The sequence below is a fragment of the Amblyomma americanum genome, chromosome 6, assembly GCF_052857255.1.
Source record: "Amblyomma americanum isolate KBUSLIRL-KWMA chromosome 6, ASM5285725v1, whole genome shotgun sequence".
In the NCBI taxonomy this organism is placed as follows: domain Eukaryota; kingdom Metazoa; phylum Arthropoda; class Arachnida; order Ixodida; family Ixodidae; genus Amblyomma; species Amblyomma americanum.
In genome coordinates, this window is record NC_135502.1 from 9,448,969 (window position 1) to 9,467,063 (window position 18,095).

Sequence of the window (18,095 nt, forward strand, 5' to 3'; positions counted from 1 at the left end):
CACTGTTGCCGCCTTTCACACGCGCATCCTAACGATCCTAACGAGCCCATCGTCTGCCCCATCCTGGGCTGCTCCAGTCAGAATTCAGTACCTGAAAGCCGCTTCAGATCACCTGCTTCTCGCGCCTCACTCCGCCGACTGCTCGCATCGGTGCCGTTGTGGCGGTTCTTTCTCGGCGCATATTTCGCGCGACCTTCTGAAGCGTCGTGTGCGTGTTTCGGAAAGCTTGCCTGTCGAAAGCCCAGAAGCGCAGGAAGACGAGTCCCGTGAGCTGTCGCCGCTGCTGCTGCTGCAGGGAGCGCCGCAGTCGCACGTGGTCCCTGCGCACGCGTTGCGGCTCGTACCACAGCGGCTCGAAGTGCGCCACCCACTCGTTCAGTCGGCGAGCTGCAGACGATAGTCATCGCCCTGAGTCGCTGTTTAGTGCGACCTGCCGTCTGTTAGCCGTACATGTTTACTGGCCTCAGTGCATAGTCCATGGTTTGGGTCCCAGACCAAGATGCGGAATTCAACTGGACGACTGCATCGATTTCCTGTGCAGCCGCACAGCTGCTTTTAATTACACCGTACTGCTGTTATGTTGTCGTTTCACATCGACTCCATAGAGGGAGGCTTCCTCAACTGCAACGCCGAACAAATACGAACAGCGTTGAAAGAAAAAAAAATCAACACAGCAAAACGCCCGTGTTGTGACCCTTTCTCTGTTGTCCCGTGTCTTTCTGGGCGGAGTAGTCTTTATTGGCTATCGTTCACCAGTAGCCCCTCTTCCCGTTTTAATTCTGTGCATTTGCCTAATACGTGAACCTTGCCGTGTATCGGAAAAGTTGCCGAGCGTGGAACAGAGAGGGAGTAGAGAGAACAAGCGGAAAAGCCTTTGCGCAGCTCCTACCTTCGGTCGCAATGGTGGCGATAAGGACAAGCAAGCAAGCGGTAGCTTTCACACCAGGCTCCATCGCACACTTCATTCTCTTTGGCTTCTGGTTCATCCTTGGAACTGGCTCGAGCTGCTGACGGGAAGGCCTCCGCCTGACTGGTGTCCTAACAACGGGTGGGGAGCAGGAAACAGACGTGCAAGCTGAAAGTTCCATCAGTTATATTAACGACCACGTGAAATGAAGGACGATCATCGAAGAAAGAAAAAAATGAGGAGAAGAAAAAAATTTCCAAGCTCTCCGGTCTTCCTGCTTTTTCTTTCTCTGCGAACTTTATTCAAGTTCCTTGACACGTCACCAACGAAATCTCGTGGACTCGTGCAATTATTTGCTCGTACACATTGTCCGTCGCTTTTGGCTGGCATAAACTAAGTACTTAGGATCGGGCAATTTCACTATTCTCAGTGTCGTACCTGAAAGCGGAATGTACTGGATAAACATGTAGCCTAAATAAATGAATAAATAACAAATAAGAAAATAAACCCTTCGGTGATATCCGGGCACTGAGCACGGCTGCTGATGCTGCGCAGAACAAGGAACAAAAAAAAAAAAGCTCGTCTTCACTTTCGGCATGCGCACTAAAGCGAAACGTCCATCAGAGTACTGCTTATAGAACGTCAGGTACCAAAAGTTAAGTTTGGTCCTCACCCATAGCAATAGCGCTTTGGCTAGATCACAACTGCAAAATATGCCTACGCAAAGTACGACTGTATTAACGCTTAACGCGACAGCGTTAAGGGTCCTGCTCAGTGGAAAACCCAGCGCCCGCGTTGTGACGAGAAAGTCCGTTTGGGCGAGAGTGTCGTGACGTCACTTCCACATGACCTCGCACGTGTAGTTCAAACACCCCACAACGATCTCACAGTACAACAGAGTTTACGTCACTACACAACTCCTTATTGGGCTGCAGGGTCGTGGCGTCATTCCACCATCATTACGTAGTGCCTCTGAAGAAAGAAAAGCAGTTGCACAGAAAGAAAAATGGTCGAGCCGGGACTATAGAACCCCTACTCCTTGGGTCATGAGCCGGACGCACTACCCCTCGACCACTGAGGAACGTTCGTTCGACTTGATTAAAAGGAGGCATTGAGTGTCATGCAGTAAGTAAAAATAAATTATAGAAAAAATAAAACAAATTTTTTTGAAAGAAAAATAAACTACGCTGCTGATGATGATAATTTTTATGGCACAAGGCCATCTGTAGCCAAAGAGCGCCATGGCACAAGGTTTTTTTTTTAACTCAAGGTGGGGTACCGCACCTCGGCAATGTGCGAGCGCAAGTTGTCAGATTCCACCACACCATTTGCGAGCGCCACCTGCCACGTTGAGTGCCCAGCGAAGAAGACGGTGCACGCGCCAACGATTATAGCACTGCTTGTGTAGCGGCCAGTTTGCAGCTGAAACCCCGCTGTTCCATTTCCTCGCCTCCGCCACTCACTCGTCACAATGTCGTGTAAGTGCCGTGGTTTCATTTTCCCATCACTTACACTGTCTGCCCAATGGAGCTGCTCGCAGCCTGATGCCCCAACTCTATCTCCCTTTTGTCGGCTATGCCACCACTGCGACTGCCTTTTTCCCAGTCGCCACTGCATAGCAATCCTGTGTAAACTTGGACTCATTTCTTAATTGGCGTTTTTTATAAGCACCACCCCTCTCGAACACCGCTCTCGATACCCTCTCGAACACAAGCTGTTTTATTGCTCAAGTATACCGCGCTGTCAGGGCATCAAGCCGTCTTGCAGCCGTTTCTCACTCACTACAATTAAGTGTTTTTAGGCCTTTTTCTTCCGTGTATTCGAGTTCTGTTAAGTTACCTCGGCGCGTTTAGTTTTCTTGTAAGCTCTTTCGTCGTAACCAGCTGCACTTTTATAGGTGGACATCGTGGCTTGTTGGGCTTGTTGATGCATATAGTTCATGAAAAAAAACAACTAGCGCAGCGGTAGACGAAAGACACAGTGACAGAGGCGAACAGCATGAGCGCTGTGCTGTTAGCACGCGTGCTGTTCGCCTCTGTCTAATGCTGCGCTACACTTTTGACATTTTCTTTCACGAACCTTTATTGTGTTGGCTGTCGTCGTGGTTTTTATTAAAGGGTATGTTTTCTTATTCTGCCGCGGCAAAACGGCTATTAGACCCGAAGTGAGATGTCGTTGAATTTAGATATGGATAACATCCTTAGGACACCGTACGTGCAATCGGGGTAGTATGCCTGCTAAAAGCGCATTTTGCGATGAATATTACATTATCCGTTTCGTGAAGTCGAGGCTCATAGAGCAGAACATTTCGTCTAATCAGGTATTTAATCGTTGCACAAACCAGTTCCCAAATTGAGGCCATCGAAAATTGTCAGTAGAAGCAGTATTCTTTGTCATATGAAAGGTCATATAAAGGGGCCTATAGGGCTCGTTCTGGCAAGAAGCGCAGTCAAGCTTAGCATTCGACACGTTGAAAGGCCAGTCTTTCTGCGGCTACACATTCTAAACGAGTTGGCTGCAACAATAGAATTATGTGTTCCCCTATGCGGCAGTAGACAGAGACTTGCAAAAGCTTTCTTCAGAGACGGGTTGGCAACACTACGCAGCCATATGTATAGTCCTGCTTGATTTGAAGATGATAACCCACGCTTAACCTACTCAGAATAAGCTGCACTAACGAGGTTTATTTTCGCAAGAGGTAGATCTTAGCTGTAGTCCAATGATTTCTCTATACAGTATTGTCCTTTTTGTTGCACACGAAGCGACTGTCCCGCCAGCAACAACAAAAAAATGTATTAGTCGTTTTTGGCCAGAACGAACTCTGTAACCTTCAAATCGCACTAGACTGCATGTACTATCGTGAGCAAAAGTAAGGGACGCCCCCCTCCCTTCCTAAATTTTACTAAAGTTAAAAAAAAAATAACTACGCTTCGTTCAGCGGAAATGTAGATACTAAACACGTCCTAACTTACTTGCTTTGGGACTATTCCGGAACATGGCCGTGCTGCCTATTACCCCTGGAGCAGAACACCGACAAAAACCTGGAGTAAATTCAAAACATCGAAGCCGCGTTCTTGAGATAGCATGAGAGAAAAGACAGCGCACGAGCAACCGAAGGCAAGCTGAACTGAAAATAATTTCCTTTTCTGAACAGAGCTATTATTCAAGCGTTTGTGCTCAATACTTAAATATAATACCCTGATTAATAAAGACATTTACATAAAACAGCTGCACTTTTTTAGGTGCATATACATACTTTTAAAATTTGTGCGCACCATGAAATGAATGACATTTATGCGGACTCGTTTTTTTGCCTAACAACGGCGCAGTATATAGAATCGGCTGACTGAAGTGCGATTTATGTTAATGACGACGTATAGTACTTATGTGTGTACGTGCGTGCTGTAACACCCTTTTGTAATGTCTTCTGCAACGATTACGCCGCGCGATAATTTGTAAATGGGAAATAAAGAGAAAATGCAAAACAACGCTTATAATTGATCTGACGTGCAAGTGCTTCTAATTTTCTCGCCTTGCATTTGCAGCGGTAGGAAACGCTGTCAAGACGTACTTCGATACCTGGCACGGATTCTTCAACGTAACAGAAACGGTAAATTTCTCTTTTCTTTTGTTTTAGGAGATTTTGTCAAAGAGGCCTGTTGCCGATATCACAGGAAGGGCTCGAGGTGCACGGCTAAACTTGTGGCATTGGCTGATGTCTTTATTTAGCGTCGCTAGCAAGGACTTATGGAAGTTGATTTTTGGTGCCTGAGAATCCGCCGCACGCGGGCCCTACATCATGTGCAGGCAGGTTGGCAGTCACAGAGCATGATCAACTGCGCGTTCTGATTGTTTCTTAGTAGCCGCGACAGGTACTGGGCGCGTCAAAAGTTCCTAGGCCACAGGGTCTGCTTTTCAGCAGGATATTCTGGCACCCATGTAACCTGTGAAGCTACCAGGTTCCAAGATGTGAGAGTGACACTTCTCCTACCTCTGCTTAGACTTCGAGGTTTGTGGCTGTTGTAAACGCCCCACTATAAGGAAGCATACCCTGTGGCCTCGTGAGTTTTGACGCACCCTGTATTTTTTTCCTGTACAGACCCTACACTACCTGAAGCATGGCTTAACCTAACTTAACCTGACGCTATATTCCGACGTGACAAGTCAGCAATTAGTTCTGGAGCAGCTTGGCAGGCACTGTTTAGCAACGCTAACAGGCAGCTTAAAGGGACATTAAAGGGGGAATACTAAGTCAGGCTAGACTGAGGTTATCGTCACGTAATGCAAGCATGTAATATTTCCAGAAAACGAAGCTTTTATAAGCCAGAAGATAGCGTAAAATCGAAGTACACTTGGCGCCGCGCCACCCGCGAAATCGTCCAACTGCGGCTGGTAATGTATTGTGCGCTTTATCGAGGAGGGCTATTTAGCCATTAATGGGCAATTATCGTCGAAATACGACCAAAGCAGCGCGGCCAGCGTAGGCGTTTTATCAAACAGCGCTAAACAGACGACCGAGAGACAGACAAGACGCAAAAACGAGCGCAAAATATTTCGCCTCACATTCTGAGCGCTCAGGTATAGCGTGTGACCGTTGTACGCAGTAAGTTGAAACTACAAGCTCTCAACGGCATTCGCACTGTTGTGATGATGGTGATGATGATGATGATGATGGTTTTTTACGGCGCAAGGGCATCTGTGGCCAAAGAGCGCCATGGCGCAACTTATTTTCTTCTCAAGGTGGGGTCAAAGACCCATTTCACCAGCATTTCACCCTAAATAAAGCTTGTACCCATGTTGTGCTTGCTACGCTGCTGGCGAAGCGGTTTCGTTCTCACTTCAGCCGTAGAACCGGCTGCGTTTTGCGGGCTGCTTTCTGAAATTGCAATGTGTCCGTTTTTTTTCTGAAATTTAGTAGGCATGCAGACATGCATGTCGTCAATGCATGAAGCGCGATGCGAGCGCGTGGTCGTCCGTGTTTTCTGTGAATAGGCGAAAATGCTTTGAGATATGTTGAAAAATCGCGTGCATGCACAGTCGCCTTTCCGATTTCGCTCATCACATAAGAAAAGTTTCCCAGCGCGGGCACCATACATGCACCATACATACACGCAAGGCCTGATTTTAGTGGTTTTCATTCGAGTGTTCGTTCTCTGTATACGGCGAGTCTGAAGCATACAGGTACGTTATGCAGCCTAAGTGGTATTAACGATGCACTCGCTTCCACAAGAAACACGTTCAACTAGCTGATGTGTGTTCGCCAGTATTATGCGTGCATTCCCTGCTGACACAGGCGCAACATACAGCCAGGCGGAGCGTACCCTGATACACGAAGGTAGAAATTGCAACAACCACAGCAGAGTCATTCACAAGGGTCGTCTACTACAAGAACTTCAACCATCGTCATTTAAATAAACGTTTGTTCCTCCTCCTCCTCTGCGACCATACTTACTGCGTAGGTCAACAAACGCACGATAATCGACAGCAGAGCGCGCCGTGTGATGAGCAGCTGGCTTGCAATTCTTCTCGGAGATATGGCCTTGAATGGAATACCATAGAGGCGCGACTGCTGCTCGCATGCATTTGAGGATCCCTTGAAGCCCGCATGTATACGTCACGATAACACAACGCGTCGAAGGCCATACGCTAGCATCGTCGCCGCCGATGTATACGTGTGTGAGCGCGATCGGCAGTTTGTTCTACAGTCTGCAGCTGCCCTCGATAACTTCACGCAGTTTGTTACATACCTACGAAGCCTATTTCTGCGGTAAGCGTACGCTGCACCGAGGCTCAGCCGCACGCGATGCAGCGGAAAGCATCTGCCTTTCGATGGGGGTGAGGGGGCTAGGCATCTGTTCCCTGTGCCGCGGTGGCTCAGTGGTTAGTTCGCTCGGCTACTGAGCCGTAGTACCCGGGTTCGAACACGGTCACAGCGGCCCCGTTTCGATGGAGGCGGAACGCAAAAGGCGACCGTGTGCTGTGCGATGTCAGTGCGCGCTAAAGATCCCCAGGTGGTTGAAACTATTGCAGAGCCCTCCATTACGGCACCTCTTTCTCTCTTCCTTTCTTTCACTCTCACCTTCCTCCCTTTCCTCGCGGTGCGGTTCAGGAGTCGAAAGAAAAGTGACCTACTGCGCCTTTTATTTCTTGAATTGGATTGGAAAACGTTTATTGCCAGCACTGAACACTAGTGGGCTCTATACTAGATTGCTTCGAGCCGATGGCTCTCGGCGACCTTGTGAGCCCACTCAGTGGCCCGGACTTGCGTCAACGGGTCTGAGCTGGCCAGTATAGACTCCCACCGCACTAGAGAAGGGACTGGTAGTAGGCCCGCCGGTGGCGGCGCCTTTTAAGAGATTTTGTGGGGCCAGCTGTAGCCCTTGATCACAGCGCCATCTGTGGCAGCAACTACTCACCACGTTTTCAGATTTCGTGAGGTCTCCTACCACTTCGAGATCAAAGCGTCATCTGTGCTGCAACTAGAAAATCAGCGCATCTCGCATTGAGACTTGTAGCGCCATCTACAATAGCATTGTAGAAGCAACCACCTGCCGCGTGCCAATGAAGACGTCACGGTACAATGTGGTGGATAAAGGTCGAACTATGCGAGTATAACGCCAGCGAACGAAATGGCGGCATAGTTTCGGTTTCTTGAATCCAAGATGGCGGTCATTAAAACTTGTTATGCCCTCTCATCCCTTTCTCCCCCACTCACTAAAAAATATTCTAAAACGGCTAGGAAAACTGTACCGTTACGGGACCACTATACAAGCATATATTCGTTCCGCTATATGTACTCCAACAACAACGGGCACCCATCCAGGGACAGTTGTATACCGAATTTGGTTGGCAAATAAAACACTGTGGGTTGTGGTATAGACATAAAACCACAATTAATAGGTAAGCATTGTATACATGCAATTACTTGTTGAAGCGTTACCATATCGCACCGCAAGCCGAATTCTGGGCCCACCTTGACCCCCCAAACGAAACAAATTCCGTTTGGAATTATCTTGAGGGGGTGCCACTCGACAATGGGTAGACGTGCATCTTAAATTCTCTGATAGATAGCGCTAGGCGGTGATCGTTCTGCTAGGCGGCGTGCGTGCACGCATAGCCCGAGCGTGGTGGCAATCCACTCCGTTTCAAAGGGTATTACATTCTGTTTCTCGAGACGAGCGGTGCGTTCTTCTTCGCTTTCTTCATCTATTGAACAAAACAGCTACCGCTCGTTACTGCAACGTCTTCCAGACGGTGGCGGTCTTCTTTTTTGCAGCTCCGTTGAATGTGGTCGTATCCGGCTATCTCGCCGCATTCTTTGCAAGCCGGATTGTATTGCGTTGGATACATGTGTGCCAGTCTCGATGGGCTGAAGAAGGCTCGCGTCTGGAGCTGACGCCACGTTACCTCCCGGCTTTTGTCGAGCTTTTTGTCTGATGGCGGATAGATCCTCCTTTCCAGTTCCCTTCTGTAATGCCCCAGGCCTTGAGGGTGAAATAAATAAAATAAAATAAAAATAAACTGATTGGTGTAGTCGTGAAAGTACATTGTCACGTAGTGGTGACGGCAGTCGAAGCGGCGATCAAGACGGACAAAAGGTCTTCTAAAAGAAAACTGTTTATTGGGCTGACTTGCACCAAAAATGGACTGAATCACTCGGCGGCGGCGAAGCGACAAGCGTGCTCGGCGGTCGTCGAACAGAATGCCCGCCGCTGTCGGCCGTGCTCAATTTAAAGCTGATAGCGAACTTTCAAGATAAAGCCTGCAAAGTTACTAGAACATTCCGGAACAACGTAGAATCAGCTCTGCCTGGCTGCGATCAATCGAGAATAATCTAGACGCGTCTTGCGTCGCAAACAAAGCGATAAAGTTGTGTGGCGGCAGATTTGAAGAATGAACAAACACTGCAAATTTTCGCGGCAATATGAATGCATCTCTCGTGAAACTTGGGGAAATAAACCAATTTCTTTTCGGGCTGGCGGGCTAGTTCTGGTTTCCGGTCGTGTTTGCTTCCTTCTGAAGTGACGCCTCTGTTTGGTTGTAGAGCTCCATCGCAAATGCGTCACAGAAATGAGGTCACTCCACCATTCAACGCGGGCGATTTGAATGCGGAAGGGTTTCGGGACCTTTCATTTGCGATTTTCTCTGCAACACAGCCACCTTTACGCTCTGAAAACGTCGATGCTGTTCTCTAGGAATAATTTATTTGTCTTGTTTAGTTTGATATTTACCTTCGGTGTCCATAACTGCACAACTTTCCGAGCTATGACGTTTGTCATAGTCGTATTATCAGCACTAAGGGAACAAGCTTTCTCTGGCAGGCCGGGGACATGCTGCTGTTCCTGTTCCTGTACATGGGCACCCTGGATACGGACGCGCAGAGGTGTCTGCTCAGCATGTGCATGGGCTACGGTGTCAACGGGCTGCTCTTCATGACCGCTTCCGTGCTGTCAAATGACACTGCCTCAGTGCTGCCCTTCATCTTCTACGTAAGCAGCAGACGATGCGAACTGCGTGTCTTTTTCTTCAGTCCTTTGGCGACGATAGGTGTCGCAAGTCGAAGAGCCTTCCAGATGCGTCTGCTACACCCCGTTTCTCTGGACGTATCGCTCCCGAAGCACAGCAGCCTGCTCATTTCAAAAGGGGTTCAGGCTTGCAGGTAACCGTTCTCTGCTAGGTATGCTCACGGCACTGAGTGTCACATTGTCTATTACTAAAGGGCCCTGAAATGTCGCGCTGAGCTGCCGTTCCAAAAGATGATTGAAATTCTCGCCACCCGTGATATCTTATGTTGCATCAATACATGCAGCGTTACGTCACTAAAAATTAGGTGCCAGTGTTGAGCGGTTTCGCATTAAGAGTTGTGAGGCGAGTATGTTAGCAAATGTATGTTGAGTGAGACAAGCTGGACCAGACGCATGACGGTAGTGGCATGATTGACGAAGGGTAACAGGGATTCTGCCTTAGATTCTAGCGCGCTGGCAGTGACGAGAAGAGCGAGAGAAATCAAAGCTTATGAAAAGCATTACAAGAGACAACACACAGCACCTAAGACTGACAGACGATGAAATGATGGTTAAGAAATGTGACTTTCAAGGCATTTCTTTCATATAGGACTATTTCGCGTGAGCAACCAATTGCCACAAAACCAACGAAATGACCAATCAGTCCGAGCTCGAACTTTGATACAAACCATTTTATTCTACATTGGGAGCTACCCCGTGAACAGACTAGTCCGGACTCAAATGTGTTTCATGAACTCGACAAAAGTCGAACTGAGTCCACTTTTTGAGGGAAAGTGAAGAACATCGTGTAAGAGAGTAGAGGAGTAGTCACGACTTTGCTTCTCAAAAGCTGCTCTTTCGATTGATCACTCGACCCGCATTCTGTCAAGTTCATGTAAACGCGGCGTGATAGCCGCGCCGTGGCGGCAACCCGCGCAGCAGTGCCTCGTGCTGATAGCGCGGTACCTCGCAGTACCACATGTTCCAGTGGACGGCCACGCTGGCACTCATCGTATGCGGCGTGAAGATCATCGCCGACAAGCAGGGAGGCAACACCATGCAAGCGGTGGGTGCAACGCGGGGACGCACACTTGTTCTTAGTGCAGGCACAGTGCACCACAATGCGGGGCAGAAGTGTCTGCACGGGGGTCGAATCGTTCTTAAACGCACTGAATATTCGGCGTCATTTGACGTAGCCATACTCCGTTTCATACACAGCAGGCAACGCAGCGGAGGCTGCGGAAGTCTTGCGTCCGCGAAACCATATTACTCAGCCACGCATCATTCGTCCTTCTCTAGAACTCGGGGAGTGTTTGAACGAAAACAAAGAGCCGTATAAAACTAATTGTGTGGAGAAGTACTCCATGCGGGACCTGCTTGAGGCGGGAAAAGATTGGCGCAGGTTTCGCGTAGCGCTTGAGAGCACAGGTTATGTGGGGTAATTTCAGTTTGCCGCATCTAACGACAACGCAGCTGTTGCGCACCATTTACACGTCGACATACTCAGCGCGAAGTAGCCAACGTAATTCATTTGGGGTTTGTTTGAGCCACTTGTAAAAAAAATTCGTAAATGCAATACTGTTTCCTCGCTATAGCCATTATTTTTTATACACTGTTTCGTTCCAGCGAGGTTCTGCTGTACATGCTTGCAGGAGGTGCCTTTAATCAGGCGCACGAATGGTCTGGCTACGTTGTTATATCGCCGTACTTTCTGTTCTGATGATTATTGTCGAACACAGAGTGCAGTGCCAGAGCTCGGATTGCCGCTGTTGTCGCCAGCCAAACCTTGTGCCGCTCTCTGCTCGCAGATCGTGGCCATCCTGTGCGGCTCCGTCCACGCTGCGCACAGCGGCTACATCGTGTACAAGCAGTACATCAAGGAGGGGTAGCCTGGGCGAATAAACGAGGCCTCGCACGCTCAGCCGGCTGCGAGCCGTGGCCGCTGTCGGAGACCGAACCGATTTTATTTCTGCGCAGAAGGCTTGGCACGCGTGTTTGCATACGCGTGGCTTTAGTCTTTTAACATGCTGTTACGTGGCCCGAAGTCCAGGCAGGCACAAAGACGACCGGAGCAGAGGGCGCAGATCACAGCGAACAAAGAGCGGATAGCGCGCACACGCCGGACATTTCCTTCATGTCGTCTTCACGGAGATTATTCGTTGCAATTCTATTTACATATTGGGATGTAACCGACAGCGCATAAATGGCATTCATATACTATAGTATGCGGTGAGCTCTCTGATGAAGCCACCTGCCATTTCTCGTAGCGGTGATCGTCAAATAAAAGCATTCTTTTTGTTCATGCCAAATAATTGCGCTGCGGAAATGTAGCTTTCAGATGTGCATTTAAGGACGGAACCGAGGCTGTGGAATGACGTAAACATTGAGCGAACTTTATTCTGCCGTGATTAATTTCGTGTTTTTTTTTTCTTGCGGTCGCTGAAGAGCGGCGAATAACTGGTTACCCGTCTTAAAGGCCAGATCGGGAGAGTGAAAGTACCAACCGAGAGAAAATGATGACTCCGTTTTTTCGGTTAAACTTCACAGCATTTATTTAACGAAGTGTCAAAAGACACGTCCGACGGACCCAGTTCATTCTCAATAAAGGTGCGGCGGACGTTGTGCGCGGTTGTGCGCGGTTGTGCGCGGCGAGCATTACCGTCACTCACGCCAGCTCACATACACAACTGGCATACACAAAGCAGTTCCTCAGGATAAAAATGCGGCTTTTCTAAGAAATATTCAGTTCAAGCAGCATCGTCCTCGTTTCTCTCTGCTGCTGCTTTAATTGATCATGTACCAACTAGCTCAGCAGTCCACCTTATTATCTCACACCAGGTCGTATATGCAAGCGACAAGCGACGCGACGTATGCAAGCAGACGTCTGTTCACTGGTTGCCTTCGTCCGGGTTTGTAAACAATCTCGTAATCTGTCACCTCGTTCTGCGTATTTTAAGCAAGTTATCGATAGCATTTGTGCCGGCGGCAATTGCTCGGCGCCTTGTGGAGCGCAGCGGTACGCTTGCTGGGGATCGAGCGGCACAGCACGCATCTCATCCCCCGGAGCCCTCGTACGTAATACGCAATAAATGTCATTCCAGTTCTTTTACCGGCAAAATCTTATATTCCGCCTCGCAGCCATGGCAAAAGAAATATGTCGAATTTATTTGAGGCCTACAGTTGCCAACGGCCATAAGTCAATGCGCCTGCCTAGTTGAGGACGTACTGTACTTATAAAGAGAGACTGGGGAGGTGCAACCGCGAAGCCGGAAGCGCATATGAGTTACTTCCGGACAAGTATGACATTTTTGAGCGGAGGCGTGGAAATTGAGCTGCTCGCAGTTTACTCGGAAGTTCGCACACATGGAGTTCTAACGCCCGCTAGTTCGAGCTCAGCGTGAATCGAACGGCCCCCCTCAGCCATATCGCCACACGACTTGGAGCACGGATGCGGCGTGCACTTTTTGCAGTTCTTGCATGCTGGCTAATCTTAGCCGTTTCCGTTCCACTGCTCATCAGACTGAGTTGCATACTGTAGCTCAGCTCAGACTGAATTTTATAATGAATTGAGATCTTTCTCAGTCCTTTATGGTGCTTTTGCGCCGAAAATAGTACGCAGGATGAATGGCGCAAAAAACCTGTGTGGATCGGAGGTAAGTTTTGTACTAAAAGGAACTACCGCTCCTTGGACTATTCCTTCACCGTCCTGAGAGCGGTAGAATTGTCACAAGTGCCGTTAAGTTTTCGGCGGTGGTCAGCTCACTACAGCACTGTTCACTTATGCCCTTCTATTAGTCTCTGCTAAGAAAATACTTCTTGCGCGGGGTGGCTTCATCATTTGATAAACACCAGACAAGAAAATGTGAAATGATTATAATTAGGGAAAATAGCTGGAAATTAAGAGTCAATTGTTTCTACACAACCTCGTTTGCAGGGTCGTCCGTTCTCAGTGCGAACACGCGAGCGCATTGGAACGCTACTGCGCCCGACACGGCCGCGCATCGAAGCGAAATGGCAGGCGACGCGAAGCATCGCGTCCAGGTCCATCTTCTCTCCTGCGCCACTTTGCTACGATGGGTGGCTGTGTCGCAGGCAGTGGCCCTCCAGAGAGAGCGGTCACACGCTCGTGTGTTCGCACTAAGATTGGACCACCCTGTGCGTCGAAAGCGTCAGTAAAGCTTGTATTTTCCGCGAAATTCCCCTGAATTTTCCAGCTTGCATTTTGAATGATAAACTGCAAGCTAATAACGCAGTCGTGTCTGCAAAGGAACAAAGATAGTTTCACTAGAAAATGCGTTTTTGACAAGACAGCGCATTTTAGGCAAATGCTACGAGAGAAAGCGCTGTTCTCGTTTTCTTCACTTATCTTGCCGTGGTTACAATACGTCCCTTTAATACAATGTAATTTCGAGCCATCACGGTTTTATTTTATTGCGAATTATTATTTTGAGAGCTTGCCATTTCCTGAAGATTAAGATAAGTGTTCTCATATAAAAATTCTTCTAGATATAAGGCTATATGGGAAGTCCTCTATACTGCTCTCTGATCACTGCTCACAGTCACGGTGAAACTCTGTCAAAGTGCCACAGGCATATAGATCTGCATGCTCTGGACAGTACCATTTGAAAAAGAATCCTGGCCTGCGAGCGCACACTTTTAATGATCACCACGCACCGGAGTCGCAGGAGGTAACGTGTCCGACCGTGAGCAAACCATAGGACTCCGCCAAAAGAACTGGGCGCAGGTGTCAGGTGTGATTGTTCGAAGGAACATGTCGCTTCCGAAAGAAGTCGCCCTATTCAGTCGGTTACGCGAATTCCCCGCGGGGAAAAGGGGGTGCACGATGGCGCGGATAGGGGAGCCTAGACAGCCTCCAGGCACATTTTCTGCTGCCCACAAACATATGGAGCCGCCGTGCACCCTCCTGAGGTCAAGATGGTCACTTCACGGTGGCGCTGGTGGTGCCGTTAAGGGGACAGTGCTGCTAGTGTTTTACACTGACCACGTCGTCCATAAATTAAACAAAATTCTCCTCGTACCAGTGCCCCGTGAAGCCAGCGTCCGCCAGGAATTTCCAAAGTAGCCTTACTACCGCGGTTTTAGTTAGGGTCGCAGTTGAGTTTCCCCCTTCAGGTGGTGATGAGAGGAAACACCTTGCTGATGATGAAATCGGGGTTTCTTGATGACCTGGTAGTTCTAGCTCGCAAGCATTCACGTTACTCGAAGAAAGAAGAAGGTTAACTATTTATTTACAACATAAATAAAACAAGAAGAAACAAAGCAAGGAGAAAACTATTCACAACATGACTAAACCGTTTATCAGACGAATTCAGCCCCCGTTCAACCCAGAGAGCTTGTTTTTAAACCCTCTGTCTCCGCCCTTAGCGAGGACTGCAACCAATAAGATTACAAGAAATAAGATTACAGGGAAAGGAAAATAAGGCTTCCGCCAATTAATCACAGATTGGGGAAAGAGTACTGATTAAACTTTTGGGAAAGGAGTGGTTGTAATCAAATACACAAACAGCACAAGGGCGCTCGACTACTGATCCGGAGTTCCCGGGTTCGAACCCGACCGCGGCGGCTGCGTTTTTATGGAGGAAAAACGCTAAGACGCCCGTGTGCTGTGCGATGTCAGTGCAGTCAGTGCACGTTCAAGATCCCCAGGCGGTCGAAATTATCCCGGAGCCCTCCACTACGGCACCTATTTCTTCCTTTCATCTTTCACTCCCTCCTTTCCCCTTCCCTTACGGCGCGGTTCATATAATTGGTTTTTTGGGGAAAGGAAATGGCGCAGTATTTGTCTCATATATCGTTGGACACCTGAACCGCGTCGTAAGGGAAGGTATAAAGGAGGGAGTGAAAGAATAAAGGAAGAAAGAGGCGCCATAGTGGAGGCTCCGGAATAATTTCGACAACCTGGGGATCTTTAACGTGCACTGACATCGCACAGCACACGGGTGCCTTAGCGTTTTGCCTCCATGAAAACGCAGCCACCGCGGTTGGGTTCGAACCCGGGAACTCCGGATCAGTAGCCGAGCGCCCCGGCGCGGTTCAGGTGTCCTACGATATATGAGACAGATACGGCGCCATTTCATTTCCCCAAAAACCTATTATTATTATTATTATTATTATTATTATTATTATTATTATTATTATTATTATTATTATTATTATTATTATTATTATTATTATTATTATTATTATTAAACGCGGCCATCCTCTCCCACGGCACAGCCGTTACCACTTTCCTATCTCTTTCGCACACGCGACAAACATATGCCGACGAGACGATCACTAGAGTTGTTTACAGAACATCGAAAGAGAAGACAGTCGTTACGGGAATAGTGGGTTTCACGGTCACTCGGCTAATACTCAGCCGTATCTCGTGCATTCCCGTAGCCTCGGCAACACCTTGACAACGAACACATGTCAACAGCTGTCAAGGACGTCACATGTCAAGGACGTCCGCCGCACGAAGAAGAGGCAAGGACGGGACGGGCCCCTTTGTTGGCAACTTCCGACCCCACTGCTGCGGCCTTCTTTGCGAACACGAGACCGACCAGTTCGCGGAAAGGTCAGCGAACTCCACAGTCGCGTCAGCGATGCTGTCCATGGAGTGACACATAACCGTGCGTGCGTATACCCATACTAATGAAGTCAGACATACGGTCTCCTGTTGCTGCGCAGAAATGCCTAATGCAGGTTATAAAAACCCGGGCAAGGAAATGTATGTCACCCACAATGGCACGAGGCAGCACAACGCATTTATGCCGTTCAGCGCAAAAATCTCCGTCGTACTGTCGGCGTCATGCAGCGAAACTAACGTCGCACGGGATGTCAAGTGATGTCACTCGTTGTATGAGTGATTAAAAACATATGTAGTGTGAGTTAAAGGTCACCGCATATGTCGTCATGTAACTTCATAAGGTATATGATTTCAACTTGAAGAAAAATTTTGAGCTTTTATTCAGGATTCGAACCTGCGTCCCTCAAGTTGCGAGTCAGAAGCGCTTCAACCTTCCTTTTACTTGAAACGTAACCCAGCGCTACACTTTAAGAGGACACAGAAAGAACTTGACAGGACGGGCGTTGTACTGCAGCTACTTGTATTGAAGCATGAAGGTGCTGAGCGCATGAGCATTCATGGCAGCGAAAAAAAAAAACGAAAACCCTAGTAAATTCAGGTGAGCAGTCTGCATATTACTGCCATTTAGCAATCTGAATTCACTGGCTCGCAGGGAGACTGATGTGGTGCTGACGCACATGTTGCCTCTTTCCTTGATAAAAGACGCTTCTGACAATTCGCGGGCTAATCTGTCCATACTTCGCCTTAAAATTTTAATACCCTCAAGTCGTGGCTCACAGTTATGATCGTTTTCATCTTTGCAAGAGCGGCAGTGGGAGGCTAGATTCTGGAACGATTCTGAAACGTTATCTAGAGATCGTTCAGCGTTCCCTGGTGCGTTCGTTGACACAGCGACCAGTTTGTCTGGCATATACCTTGCCACATGAAAAGGGATTTCATATACCACACCAGTGGCACACCATACTTTCCACAGCCCGAACTCACAGGGCCGCAACTGCTGACCTTGGGGCACATCTTGGCCAATTTGCCTGATGCAGAAAACACCATCGGCACGCCATATTTGTTGCCAAACCCTTTCAGACTGAGCCGCCGCGGTGGCTCAGTGGTTATGGGGCCCGGCTGCTGACCCGAAAGACGCGGGTTCGATCCCGGCCGCAGCGGTCGCATTTTGGTGGAGGCGAAATACTAGAGGCTCGTACACTGTGCGATGTCAGTGCACGTTAAAGAACCCCGGGTGGTTCTTTCCGGAGCCCTTCACTACGGCGTCCCTCATAGTGTGAGTCGCTTTGGGACATTAAACTCCCATAAACCAAACTTTTCAGATTGTGGGACACACTATGGATGTCCATATATGGTGTCCCACAAATTCACCTTTCGGAAACTCGTGTCTAGAAAAAGGAATTGTACTCACGAACCCAGCAGTCAGACATTTTGTATTTTTTTTATTTAGAGGCCAGAAGGAGCGGAGGAGAGCCACAGTGGCTCAGTGGTTAGGGCGCTCGGCTACTGAGCCGGAGTTCTCGGGTTCGAACCCGACCACGGCAGCCGCGTTTCGATGGAGGCGAAACGCAAAAGGCGCCCGTGTGCTGTGCAATATCCTTCTGCCGCTCTTGCAAAGATGAGAAGAATCATTACTGTGAGCCACGACTTGAGGGTATTAAAATCGGCTTTAATATTTAACGCGACGCGACGTGGTTTGCCGCTCCGCGCGTCCGTTTCACCGTACGTAACAGAGCGATTTGCCTAACGGGCAAGGCGTCGCGCCGAACGGGCGATGGCGTTCCGTGGACTCCCTAGCAGTGCTGCAACACGCTGTCGCGTTCCACTCTTAAAGGCGAAGCTTAAGCGTCCTCCAATTTTTTTTCGGACGTATTAAGAAAGTCGTATCACAAGTCAGTCATACTTGAGGCGTATTGTAGGGGGGAATATTGGTAGAGCTAAGCGCAGCGGCCCAGCGCATTTATCAGCTAGAGCATATTAATGCACCTAAAAGTGTGCGGAAAAAGCTGCTGCGACGAGCCTGGGCCTCTTCTGCTATGTCGAAATTACTCCGCAGCCCCCCACTAAGGCATCTTTTTCTTTCACTCCCTCCTTT

At 48.6% G+C, this 18,095-nt stretch overlaps 2 protein-coding genes across 2 annotated transcripts in view; one reads left to right on the forward strand and one right to left on the reverse strand.

The window, feature by feature from the left end:
- The window catches only part of LOC144094461 (disintegrin and metalloproteinase domain-containing protein 10-like), a 28,932-nt gene extending 28,784 nt beyond the window's left edge, over positions 1-148 (reverse strand). Inside the window, exon 1 of the mRNA XM_077628393.1 lies at positions 113-148. Coding sequence (XP_077484519.1) covers positions 113-148 — 36 coding nt within the window. The remainder of the gene's footprint in view (positions 1-112) is intronic.
- Positions 149-2,238: 2,090 nt separating this feature from the next.
- LOC144094544 (uncharacterized) lies at positions 2,239-11,450 on the forward strand. Its single transcript, XM_077628462.1, has 5 exons — positions 2,239-2,385; positions 4,453-4,517; positions 9,229-9,396; positions 10,385-10,477; positions 11,220-11,450. Exons 1-5 carry the CDS (start codon positions 2,379-2,381, stop codon positions 11,298-11,300), a joined length of 414 nt encoding a protein of 137 aa, XP_077484588.1. The 5' UTR covers positions 2,239-2,378; the 3' UTR covers positions 11,301-11,450.
- The last annotated feature ends 6,645 nt before the right edge of the window (positions 11,451-18,095 follow it).